The 13,595-nt window shown below is 37.7% G+C and overlaps 1 protein-coding gene across 1 annotated transcript; it reads left to right on the top strand.

The window, feature by feature from the left end:
• Positions 1 to 263: 263 nt before the first annotated feature.
• LOC139470686 (uncharacterized) lies at positions 264 to 13,264 on the top strand. The gene is made up of 10 exons (XM_071252927.1): positions 264 to 330; positions 5,412 to 5,472; positions 6,219 to 6,315; positions 6,939 to 7,045; positions 8,552 to 8,642; positions 9,880 to 10,134; positions 10,687 to 10,781; positions 11,489 to 11,567; positions 12,085 to 12,266; positions 12,757 to 13,264. Exons 2-10 carry the CDS (start codon positions 5,444 to 5,446, stop codon positions 12,821 to 12,823), a joined length of 1,002 nt encoding a protein of 333 aa, XP_071109028.1. The 5' UTR covers positions 264 to 330; positions 5,412 to 5,443; the 3' UTR covers positions 12,824 to 13,264.
• The last annotated feature ends 331 nt before the right edge of the window (positions 13,265 to 13,595 follow it).

Raw genomic sequence — 13,595 nt, 5'->3', positions numbered from 1 at the left:
AGTATAGTGATAACGCTAACCAGCTGGGAACATCATCTGCTATTATTGATGAGGCCAAATTCCCACTTTCTAGCCCCGATGCGTAATACATTGACCACACTTATTCGGTTTCACCTGGTAATTTATATTTGGCATGCGTATAGCACGACGCATGCCATCCTAAGAACTGCAGTTTGTGCATATTTGGCATGTCAGCACCAACCTGAGACGGACTCGCTCGAAGAGACGAGCAGACGACAGGTGCGTGCGCATACACAAGGTCATACAAATATTGCATCCGGACCTGCGCGTTTGTGTCAGCCTTCTTTCGCCGACGTCTGAACCGGACAGGTAGCGTGCTGATTTCTTTCCTTAAGATAACGTGTTTCATTGACAATGTAGTTCATGTTTTAACATTTCTTGTATCACGTTTTCGTTCTTTTTTGCAAAGCATTGTTAATATACATTAAATACGGTCCACTGAACAACAACAAGCATCGACGACACCAGACAAGAATCCGTCGATAATTTTACATGAATATGGTCATGTCAAAATAGCAGTGAAGCAGAATCGGTCTTAGTGTACCAAACCATATATTGTTTAGTTGTATGGAACTGCATATCTTGCGGTCTTTTGTGTTCGTTAACCTTGGAAGACATACCGGCTTGTCAAGGACGAATGCAAAATGACATTGACCTTGGGGAAGTCTGCAGTTGTGTAATCGGTAGAGCACCCATCCCACTCGCGTTTAGGCTCATTTTTACGTGTATGCTCGCACGTTCAGTCGTCCCAGTTCCGGAAGTTTGTTGTTTTACAGTAATTATAAATGAAGCAAGTAATCCCATCTCGCTCGGGCTCCTCTTTAATTAAAATGTAGTCGCTTCTTGTTATCAAAATTATATTCTTTCAGAGACTAAGCGTCATTCAAGTTCATTATGTCCACAGAAACCTATGTGATTTCAAAGCGTCCATGTTGATTGCGTGTCAGCTGAAGCACATAGGCGTCATCTTCATTATAGTGAAATTGTTATTGGGGATTGATTACCCATTTGACGTGTTGCTCTTCAGAAAATACTTGTACATCTGCCACCCGTGTAGACATCCATGGTTCAGTGATTGCGTAAGATTTCAGCTGTTTGCAATAGAATTTTATTTTCCTTTCAATCGTTTGTAAAGGGCACAATTACACACTGCAGTGTGCAGCACATAGCTGCCTGCTGACTCATTTTTCTCATATTGGTTGGCTTTACCGTCTTTATCATCAGTTGCCTGTATCATTTTACGAGACAAATGGGTCCTCTTGCGGATTTTAGTATTTACAGTCAGTATCATTTGGTTTTAGAATTGTACAATACTTTATCTTCAATATCTCAGCTCATATTTGCTGTGTCAGACTTTCGGTTAGCATGGTTACTTTAGGTTGTGTTATTTTTAGGGTCAGTCTATATGCAGTAATTCTATCAAAAGTGTTCCAAATAAATCATGATAGATATCACTGCTCTCCAAATTTGTGTGGTAAGGTTGTGTGTGTGACTGCCATAGGAAAATAGAGGGAAACAACCTAAAATTCTATGATAATAACATGTTTGTCATAACATGACCTTGATCCTGTTGATGGGTCAACCTTTAGGTCACCTTATCATGTTTATTCGCTTGTAAACAAGGTCAGGTCATTTAAATTGTCTTCATACACTGATTTAACTCGGATATATGAAAGTAACTTCAACAGCTGCCTTTTGCATATTTTTGTGCCATAATACTGAGATCTGACTCATTGTGATCCCAGTCCTGGAATTATTTTAATTTCAAACTTGATTATTAATTTGACCCGTCCATAGCACAGAGTGAACAAAACATATTTAGGGAAAATTCTTTATCATATATTTAGATATGATTATACACACAATTTTCTTGAAATCTATGAGACTGCTGTTGGAAGCTAAAGAATACTTGCTTGAATGGCAATAGTTCTGTCAGAGTGTTATGTTCACTGCAGTGAAATATGAAGTGTTAGGTTCACCATGTTCACTGCAATTAAAATATCAATTTTCTCAACTTCAAAATACTTAGTCTTTCAGTTTCACACTGAAGTATGTAATAAAAGCAGGTATTCCCAAATTTGGGAACTGCCTCCATGGTCTCGTGGATAGTGTCGATCCCCAGCCTCATCATGGCGAAAAACGTTAAGATGGTACTTATTGTTACCCTGTCTGGTGCTTGGTTAAAACAAGGAGTGGTCGTGTCCGTCAGTATACTGTGTTGAGAAGCAGTGTCTGGAATAACGGCTTGCCAGTGGCTTGTAACTTTTCTGTTGGGCTGCAAGAAATTCTCATCCACATGTTCGACTATCTGGTAGATAATTTTAAGACTACTTACGTATTCGGTTTTATTTTAACTCCTTGTAGATTCTCAAATAATTGTTCGCATTATATCAACTGAATCAAGACATGAGTTGTCTTAGTTTTTGCGATTTTTCAATATTTATCATGCCTGAACGCTACAGGTGACTTTAAATATGAGCAGGCAACACTTATGGGTCACCTCCCTGACTGTCTTGTTGAGTTTTAAAATGATTTTAAACACTGTAGGTGTTGAGTAGGATGGTCATGTTCATTACAGCATGGTATCTCTGTTGGCTTGCACCATTAAATTTACATTAGTCTGAACTAGTACAAGCAGCCACACACATGCATGAATGTCGCTGTATAAGTGCAATAAAGTTGAATGCAACTTCACGTTTAACCCCATTTCACCTCACCTCATCTAAATTAGGGTCAGTTCACTTCTTTGGAGCTCATGTAACATTCCATATTATAAATGAACATGATCAGCAGATTGGTTGAGTATTACTAGACCAAACGTGGCTTATCTATTTCAGTAGATTTGGCGTTAATTGCTGAGCTGACTAGTTCTTTTGTCTCCAATCAAGGAATCCATCCTGAATATGAGAGAGCAGTGATTGATAATTTGTTCTTGTTCCAATTATGTACACTTGTTTTCATGATGGTCTGATAATTATGATGGGCAAGATGTTGCTATTCAAATATTTACCAAGTAAATGCATGATCAATGGGGTTGTGTGTGTTGCAGTGTTTCTCTAGTCTATTGTTAGTTTTCATCATATTAGTTGGCATTGAATGTGACATGAAAGGTTAATTGGGCATTCCCAGGCAAGGTCTACAGTAAGTAAAATTACCTAAATTCTGCAGGTAAAACAACCATATTCCCCTAAAAAATTGATACATACAGTACTCATGTGTGGTGTCACTGGTGCTTATTTATGGTTAGATGTAAACAACGTAAACTTAGTTTTATGTAGTTATATCAGATGAACGTTTTAAAGTGAGAATTATTTGTTTTCCAATTCTTCTTTATTGTATGATTCATACTTTGTACATGTTGTTTGTTTGCATTGCATGTTAAATGTTTGGTTGTAATTCAAGGGATTATTGTTTTTATTGAAAATAATGAAAATTATTGTAATGATTGATAAAAAGGGCAAATTCTGTGATTTTACTGCAATTTGTAGTAAGTTAAATTTTCTGCAAATTTTTCCATGATCGCGGGGAATCACAGAATTTGTCTGGGACTGATTAGGTACCATGGATACAGATGCTAGTTAAATAGCCTGATAATAATGGAGTTATTTTATTCATTATGTTTCAGACTTTGTGAAAAATAATAAATTGGGTTTCTGTACTTGGTTGTTGATTGTGACTTTGTCAATGTTGTGATATCACAATGTTTGCATGTAAGCATGAAAGTCAAACACCCCTTGTCATGAGTGATTGCCCTATGTTTGAAGATTTAGGAGTCCCTCGATTCAAAATCTACCTCACCCCCTTTATTTTGAACATTGACAAATAAATGTGGCATAATTCTTAGTTTACCATAAGCAAAATATGCATCCTGTTCACATAGAGGTTGAGAATGATCACAAAGACAAACCTGTGTCATCAGTATAACATCATGAGTTGGGAAATGATTCAATTCCATTATGTGGGCATTTTTGCTGCCATTTACTGCACATTTGGGGGCAAATATCAGCCTCTGAGCAGATCTAGATAAATCCCTGCTCTTTGATTCTTTAAATCCATTGAGTTGTAGATTGTTGGTTAGATATTATTGACATTTCAGAGTGTCCATGTTAATATGTATTTTACCACATGGACCATAACATAGAAAAAAGTCATACTTGTCCATGAACCTGTATTTGTGATTATAAGTGTTAGTATTTTGAAAAAAACAAAACAACATTTGGTGTAGTACTTTCTTTAATACATTTAGGTAACGGTGTTGACTGATATTAACAAACTTATTCTACTCACCATTGACATCTAGATTGTTTTGGATGTTGGAATTTCCTCAAAAAGGTCCTTCCAACCCTTGATTATTGTTGAAAAGGCTTGGCACTAACTTCCTCTTTGGAAGGAAGTTGACATAATTACTCCCCTTTGATCAGGTTGATTCAAAACAAAACTTGTAATGGAGTTGAGTGATGTCATTGGGACAACATGAATTTGCTAAAAACAAAATTAATACATATATTTTTTTATATTTATTTTTTCTGATGTCCTACATGCTCACGAGGGCAGAACTTAAATCAACCTGAATGAAATGTGACAAATATCCTTTCCCAGGAACAATTAAGTCAATATCCACAAAATCAGATGTTACTTTATTCACCGTAGTGTTGGTTCAAATTTCTTAACGGAAAGGTAGAGACAGACATATATTGCTAGTGTGGGATCACATTGAGATGTTCACCCATTAGCACGATTCATAGTACCAGATTTCAGTGACTAAATATAACATGACTGATGACACAGGGTTACGATTGGACCCAATGCAAGAAACCGGCATATTTGAAGCAGTCTCTGTTGATATGTACAATTACATTCCCTTATTGAATGATTTAGGGTGTTAAAAAGAAAATATTCTCATTTAGTGGTCATAAAATATGGCATGTAATATTTGCTAGCTCCATTCCCAACCCCCCGACTCAACACAATTTCCTTCTAGTTCAGATTGTTGGCTTGCAGCCTCCAGAACCCCAGCTTTAAGTCATATTATCACCAATCACTTGCCTGAATATTATGAGGGGGCACTGGTAGCCCAGCCCAGTTGCGTCCCTTGGGCACGCCAGAAACCTATGATTGTGGGTTCGAATCCTGGTTTGCCCCAATTATGTTTCTAGGTTTGACAGCACCATACCGGTGCTTGTGGGTTTCATTGAAGTGGTAAACGTCTTAGACCTGCATCACTTCTGGCTTTCGTCCTACGTTAAGCTGACACGCTGCATTATAAATGGAATACTGTTAAAAGCGGCATTAAACCCAACTCACTAACTGAATATTATGAATTTTGAACTATGAACATTTGTTGACCATATGATGTCATTTGTTGGTTAATGTGTTTTCATCTATTGCAGGATCTTGAATTCACTCATCCCCCAAACAAACAATGGGCGTCCCCAAGGTTGGAATCAACGGGTGAGATCATTTTACCACTGCCTCAGGCTCTACAAGCTAGTCTTGTACATTTTTTCCGTTAGATTTATTATATGTCTCGCCTATAACTATAAAAAAATTTATGACGAACATGGAAATAATTACAGACAGCTGTTATGCGACTTGGTTACCATGGTTACAGCCATTAAAACAGCTGGTAAGCCTCTGGTTTTGGGTTGAGTCAGAATGTTGAACAGATAATTAAGAAAAGTTTTACTTTTGGTGGGTTTTCCAATGTGTATAGATGATAACTGATAAATTATCACATTCATTACTTTGATAAAACTTTTTGTTTAAAGAACTAAAGGTTCTGATGACACATTTAAAATAAGTTCTCGATGCCTGAAGGGCATACTTATGTTTGATTATTTTTATTAAACAAGAATATATGTTTATAGTGTGAAACCAGTGATAAATGCACTTTTGCACAAATATATTACAACCACATGGCAAATGATGAATGTGTTTAACATGCTAAATGCACAATATGATGCCAATAATAACTTTGTGCACAAGAAGTGGGCAATCTTTTTTAAATATATCTTCTCATAGGGAAGCCTTGAAGTAGTATAGGTAATACTACTACTACTCTTGATGAAATCACATTCCAAGTTCGAAGATGGATCAAATGTATTCTTTGCTACCAAATGGAACACCTTACCTTCTCTATGAATGTCCCGTGGCACACTTGATACACATTTCTTTACTTGCTTAAATTTTTTTTTCAGATTTGGCCGTATTGGTCGTCTCGTTCTACGTTCATGCATTGATGCTGGGGTACCAGTTGTTGCAGTCAATGACCCTTTCATCTCTCTTGAATATATGGTAATACATTAAACAAATATGCAGATAAAAGCTTACCATCCCATCAACTTGAGGCTTTGGAACATTTGTTGAAAAAAACAGTAATTGAAATCACTCAGGTCCTCGTTATCATTTTCAGGGTGCAGCCCTCTAAGTAGCGACTATTTTGGTTGCCAAATGCGACTTAAATCTATGATTGGCGACCTAACTTTGAGGGCTGGGTTTGGAAAATGACCCATGCTGCTTTATTTCTATTTCTGATTGTTCCAGCTATTCAATGCCGTATAACATCTACAACATACCCACTCGGGTGTTACATGCACCCTTAATTATAGGCAGTTAAATTCTGGAAAAATATATATGTCGTATATAAACATTTCAGGCTGTCAGCAGAAACCACAAAATTAATCTTTCAACTGTTTTTTTCCCCAAAATAATATTCTAATAAGAGCCCCCCTATTTCTAATTTTGAGAGCGTCCTGGGTGCTTATTATGTCGAATACGGTAAATGATTTTGGGTGACAGTTGGTCATTGTCAGAAATGAAGTGATCTGAAGCTCTAATCATGCAGAGGATGTTATGATGATTTGTTAATATCATAGTAAGAAACAGTTCTCACATTTGCTATTTAATTTGTTCAACAGGTGTATATGTTCAGATATGACTCAACACATGGACGTTTCAAGGGAGAGGTGTCATCAGATGGAAGCAAACTGATTGTCAATGGCAGTCCCATTGATGTTTACTGCAAGTAAGAAAACAGAAAAACTTCTATGAATTAACCAAAAGTTACTACTACTCTAACTTGAACATACAGCAATGTATTAAACAAAATACTGACACTTCCACAATGTGATGTAGCTTCGTTTTCGATGTGCTGTCTCTAAATGTAATGTGGACAGCCTCGGTGGTCTAGTTGTACAGCGTCAGCCTGGAGAGCGGAAGGTCAGAGATTCAATCCCTGGTTGCGTCATAGCAAAAGATGTTAATAGGTAATAATTGTTTTTACCCAGCCTAGTGCTCTGCATTGAGGGGTTTTATATGGCCAGCTTAGTCAGTATACTGTGTCTGAGTGGGGTGTTCATGTTAAACTGTGGCATGGTATCTCAGTGGGATTGTACTATAAAATCTGTATTTGCTGGATAATTCAAGCAGCCACACATGTGCATGCACACCCCTATTATAAGTGCAATAATCTTGGACCCGAAGTTATGTCCATGATGCAGTAAGAGAAACTAAAAGTTTTAGTCCACTAGTCCTTATAATCTTAACATAAAAACCCTTGAAAAGGGCAAATTTCTTGTGCCCTGTATTTTAAATAATTTTAATACCCAACAAGACAGTCGGGCAGGTGACACATAAGTGTTGCCTGCCATATTCAAAGTTACCAGCCTGCATTCAGACATAATGAATATTGAAATATCACAAAAACTAAGACAAATCTCATCTTGATTCAGTTGAAATAATGTGTACAATTACTTGAGAATCTACAACATGTACAAGGAGTTATAATAGACCGAATACGTAAGTGGTCTTGAAATTATCTACCAGACAGTAGGGTTGGTGGAGGAAAATTTCTGGCAGCCCAACAGAAAAGTTACAAGCCACTGGCAAGCGGGCAGGCAGTATTTTCGGACACTGCTAGTGCCAATATTTCTAACATGTCTAACGCTGTCTTATGATGTTTTGATGTTAAATGGTATTGATCAGTGGAGTAGATGTTGAGTCATCACAGTAAATGAAGTTATACATTTCATCTTGCATGCATAGTGGATATTTATTGATAGGATGCCATATGGTACTCTTGATCAATATACCATGTTTACACTTACTGTTGTAAATAGCATGCAAATTTTGTTTAATGTCATCAAAACTATCTTTGTAAACAGGTAAAGACAAGGCTAATATGATTTTCCAATTTCAATATGCTGTCTATCTCAACTGAGACATCCCATTTGTATCCACTTGCATGATTAGGCAGATAATTGACGTAGAAGTTTTTAAAATCTGATACATTGGATCTAGCAGGACTCAAAATATGCTCTTGCATTCCATGTTTGAAATTTTACCCTCATCATGAAATTAGACATTTGCTCTTCGAATATGAAGACTTATGAACAGAGGGACAGGTAAACAATTTGACATAACAGTACAGAAATTTCCAATCTATGACAGCCCTATGGTGTTGTCTTCGGTGATAACCCTGGTACAGCACTGAAGACACTGATGCAAACACTGATGCAATTTCTTTTTGTAGGCGTGGTCCTGAGGAGATCCCATGGAGTGACAGTGGTGCCGAATATGTGGTTGAGTCAACAGGAGTCTTCACAGCACTTGAGAAGGCTTCTGTAAGTTTCTACCCTTAGATGTGCCAGGATGTGCTGATCTGTTTTTGACTTGATTATGATCCTTGGTTTGTCAGCACCATACAAGGATTTTCTGAACATTTCTGAACTGTCACAGTTATTCTGTTCGAACAAAAGCTACATTATCTGTGAATTTGTGACACTCTACATGCATTCTGATTATGGTTTTGTGTGCAAGTCTGTGGCCTGAAGATTGTGATCGTGGACTGGTATTTTCAGCTGCTAACAACAGCTGTTATTGCACAGTATGATGGCTACATATTGCTGCTGTGTGGTTTTCTAAGGAATTTTTTCCCTTTACCATCTGTTCTCTGTAATAAAGGCCATTAATTCAATATTTATGTTGGAACAGCTGACAGATAAACAAAATGAAGGGATGTTGCAGAAGAGTATTAATCAATTGATCATAAAACACAGAATATGTTGAGTGATGTTTCAGGTAGTTTACTGATTTAAAAAAAATCATAACTCCATGGCAGGAATGTTTCCTGGCCTAATCATGATACAAGCTGGTTAGACAATTTCTCACCATGCCGAACACATTGGTCTGATTGCTTACATGGAAAATACAAACTTACCCCTTCTTGCTCCTCCCATTATGCTATGGATCAAAAATGATAATTCAGATTTCTAGTACATTTTACAGATCTCATTGATGTTGTCAAGTGTTGGGTTATGATTTTGCTTGATATGTTCTTGGTATTATCAATTTGGTTACCTGGCCCCGTCTTGATAACAGTATGTGAAATTGTCTCAAAGTTTTGCTGGCCAGGTGGCTTGGCTCGCCTTAAAAGTTGCTAGCCAGTTTCAAATTTCACAAGGTTTAATATCAACGGAATAGTTTTCGCCCCACAATGTTTGTCATGGGTAGTCAATGTTTGTTGAGTAACACAGCTTGTGATTGTTTAAGTTACATAAAACACATTTGTAAACACACAGTGACAATAAGAAGGGAGGTAACTCAGATCTTGCAGCCTTGATTCATTTCAGAAAGTAATATTGATTTGTATGATCAATTATTGTATTGGGATCTATAGAAATGGGAAAACTTTATTAAAATTTTTAGTCAACATAAAAAGATCACTGATAGGCTCATGGGCATGTGGCTATTTCGCACACTGTTTGATTATTCATTTAAAGGCCACCATACCTTTATTGGCACAACTTGTTTTATTGCTTTTGTCAACCAAGAGTTTATCAGTTTCTTTGTTTGGTCCAGGCTCACTTCAAAGGTGGTGCCAAGAAGGTCATCATCTCCGCCCCATCCGCTGATGCTCCAATGTTTGTGATGGGCGTGAACCACACTAAGTACACACCCGATCTCAACGTTGTCAGCAATGCCTCCTGCACAACCAACTGCCTGGCTCCTCTCGCCAAGGTCATCAACGACAACTTCGGCATTGTTGAGGGCCTCATGACAACTGTGCATGCTTACACCGCTACACAGAAGACAGTGGATGGCCCCAGTTCAAAGGTACCTCCCACTTTGATGGATTTGTGTAGCCTTGAATGATGACATATATGGGGCAGTAATTTTAGCTGCTACCTGGGGACAATACTACACCTAATTTTAGACATGTTGTAACTATCCCCCCCTTTTTTTCCGTATTTGCCTGCTGGGCGAACTTAGTTTAAAATCCAAAATCACGGTGTTTCTAAAAGCAGTGTTAAACTATTGTCAGTCACCTAGTCTACTGTAGTAATCGATATGGAATCTTTAAAGAATTTCATAGTAAGTCTTTTTCATGAACAGGTTGAGCAGATAGAAGTGACATAAGACCTGACTTTTAAAATTTAACTTGAAACAGGGACATGTCTGGTTGAAAGCTTTCCAAAATTCGAAGGACATTAAGGATATTAAGTAATCTAGAGGCATTGCGGCGTGTGACAAGATGTAGGCCATTCAGGGACATAGTAATAATACCGTATTTTGTTTCTGAATTCTATCCCTGTATGTGTAGTTCAAAATCCTAAAGATCGAAGTTTCTTCTATGTAAACTATATGGACTGTAACACCTTATCCTAGGACTGGCGTGGAGGCCGTGGTGCAGCCCAGAACATCATCCCCTCATCTACTGGAGCTGCTAAGGCTGTGGGCAAAGTGATCCCAGAGCTCCAAGGGTAAATAATCCAGTGTTACATTGTTGATGTGTCAGAAGAATTGTTCTCAATAAAAATCACTTCACTAAATTCTGTTGTGGTTATCTAAGAGATAGTGCTTATTTATGAAGGTTCACAGTAGTAATTGACCATGGCAATACAGCAAGTTAGAGAACAATAGTTATCTGCTATATTATAAACAGCATCATTCGATGTAATAAAATTAAAAATAGATCTGTTAAAAATGTACCTTTCCAGGGTTAGAAATTAACACTTGTCTGCTAACCCGGGGCTTATTCCAGCGGGCGAGTACAATTTTCCAAATTTCTCCATTTGGAGACATTGCAAGGGCATTTTTCTTTACCCAGGCTAGTAAGGCTTTCAGTTTAGTTCTAACCCTGCCTTTCAATTTATTTTGATATGCAGAATACATCATGAGGTTGAATGAGACAATGCTCCTAAGCATCTTCCCAAATAATACTGATGAATCTAAGACTTGTTATTTCATCATGTAGAATGTAAGGTTTACAGGTCTCATCAGGACATGATCGCAGAACTAATCCAATAGTTGTTGCTACCTTGTAATTGTAGAGTAATTGTGTTTTTAACTATCAGCTTACTATTGCAACAGTTAAGAAGATAGTCACTCTAGTTATAAATGTTTTTACCATGTTACCCATTGAGACAGTTGGATGTGTTTGTAAAGCAATGAAAACATTTTCTTCCAGCAAGTTGACTGGAATGGCTTTCCGTGTCCCAGTACCTGATGTATCTGTGGTTGATCTCACAGTCAGACTGGAGAAAGGGGTAAGTATTCTGAACATTACCTGGATTTTAGAGTGGTCCTCACTACCTTGTGTTTCCCCTGTAACATTAAATGCTGGTCTTGCAGCAACAATCTGAGATGCATTTCAACACAGGTCTACCATCGTGAAGTTGCATTTGTTTATGGAAACCTCAGCTGAAGCTGACTGTTAAAACTACTGTATTCGTTCCAAGCATTGAAAATTACAATTCGCAATTAGAATGCCATTTATGGCTCACCTGGGAGCAAGCAAGTTTTAAATCAGTTGGAATCCCATGTCCATCCAAACACAACTTAGAGTATAGAGTTCCAACATGAGAATTGCATAGTTATGTAAAGAACTAAAACTAGAAGAAGTAAATAATGGTATCAGGTCAAGAAAAGTTACAGTTACTATAGTAACAGTAACTAGTAAATAGGCTATTTTTGTTGAAGAAAAGTCATGTTCATTGTTTATGTGTTGATCAGTTTTAACCCAAACATGCTTGAATTGTAATATATATTTTTACCCATTTTAAGGCATCTTATGAGAAGATCAAGGAGGTTGTCAAGAAAGCCTCTGAGAATGAGATGAAAGGAATTCTTGGATACACGGATGAAGATGTTGTATCACAGGACTTCCTCGGTGATGCCAGGAGCAGCATCTTTGATGCCAAGGCTGGCATTGCTCTCACCGATAACTTTGTCAAACTTGTTTCATGGTAAGATACTTTTTCTTTGGGTTAATCACTTGATCTATGACAAGGCTGAATGTGTGTCATTGTATTGCAACCTGATGGTGTGGGTCAATGCTCAATATTTCAGTCTTTGGGTTGCTTAGCCCTGACTTGGTTAGGTGTAAAGCAACATTCACACACTATGGTTTCATTGTGAGAATTGAATTAATTTTTTGCTCAGTCAAATTGTCTAATGTACAGCATCATTTAATGAAAATAGTCCTGTCCTAATAAGACTGAATACATGGTCACAGTATAATCACTGAGTACTGCTGACCGCACCTGACTCGCGTACAAGAGTCGGCAGAGCGTTACGTCTGCGACTGATGATAGCTGAAAAGGTCAAATAAAACTTGGTTTGGGCTTGTATACAGAGTATTCAGATAAAGTGCTATTGCTGACCTCAACATGAATCTCCATTCACCTCTTGTTATTTTGTTACCCTGTTGTAAAGACTGTGTTTCTCTTTTTTCAGGTATGACAATGAGTACGGCTATTCCAACCGTGTCGTCCAACTGATTCAGTACATGTCTAGCCAATAAACACCAAAAACTTTTTTAACATGTTTAAGTAATAGAAAACAAGACTTTACCTAATTATTCAATACTGGTAACTTGCCTCTCTGTTCAGTTGTCCTGCCAGTGGCTCAATTTATGTGTGTGTTGAAGCTTCTTGAACCAAAAGTAAGCATTATGCAGGGTAAAAAGGAGTCATTACATCACCATCAATTTAACACACCGTTGTTAGTCTGGCAATGTTAACCTTTCATACAAGTATGTTCAAAGCTTAAGAGTGGTGCTTAAGATCTGAGATTGTGATGGTATCGCTCCCACGAACTTGGTGTGCCATAAGAAACTGTGGAGGATACAAGTGCTAGTTTATACAGGAGTTTTCCTTTTGTTTTTCCTTTGTCTGATGTATAAGCAGCGAGTTCGCACCTGTACTACTAACATTGGTCTGTGTAATAAAAGATATCCTTGTTGGCCCATGTGTTGTTATGGTCATGACTAACCTTGAGGTGACAACCATTTAAGACTGGTTAATTGTATGTCTTTATAACGCGGTTGTGATGTTTGATGCATGCTCTGGTAGACAAATGGTAGATGGCAGGGCACAAAGGGATTTTAGCACGACGACAGTCATAAGTCTATTGAAGTATGGACAGGAACAAACATTCTTGTGTTCTTTGGGACAGGGAGGTCCAAAAGCATGAGGTGCTGCAGAGTTGCATCCCTTGGCAGTGCCAGGACATGCCATTGTTTGTGTGAATACAAATTTGCCCTGATTAATATTCTTGGTTTGTCAGCAGCACTC

Source organism: Haliotis cracherodii, unplaced genomic scaffold, assembly GCF_022045235.1.
Source record: "Haliotis cracherodii isolate W230 unplaced genomic scaffold, xgHalCrac1.p SCAF_21, whole genome shotgun sequence".
Lineage (NCBI taxonomy): Eukaryota > Metazoa > Mollusca > Gastropoda > Lepetellida > Haliotidae > Haliotis > Haliotis cracherodii.
The sequence above is the reverse complement of the archived record's forward strand: the minus strand, read 5'-3'. Positions and strand labels throughout refer to the sequence as shown.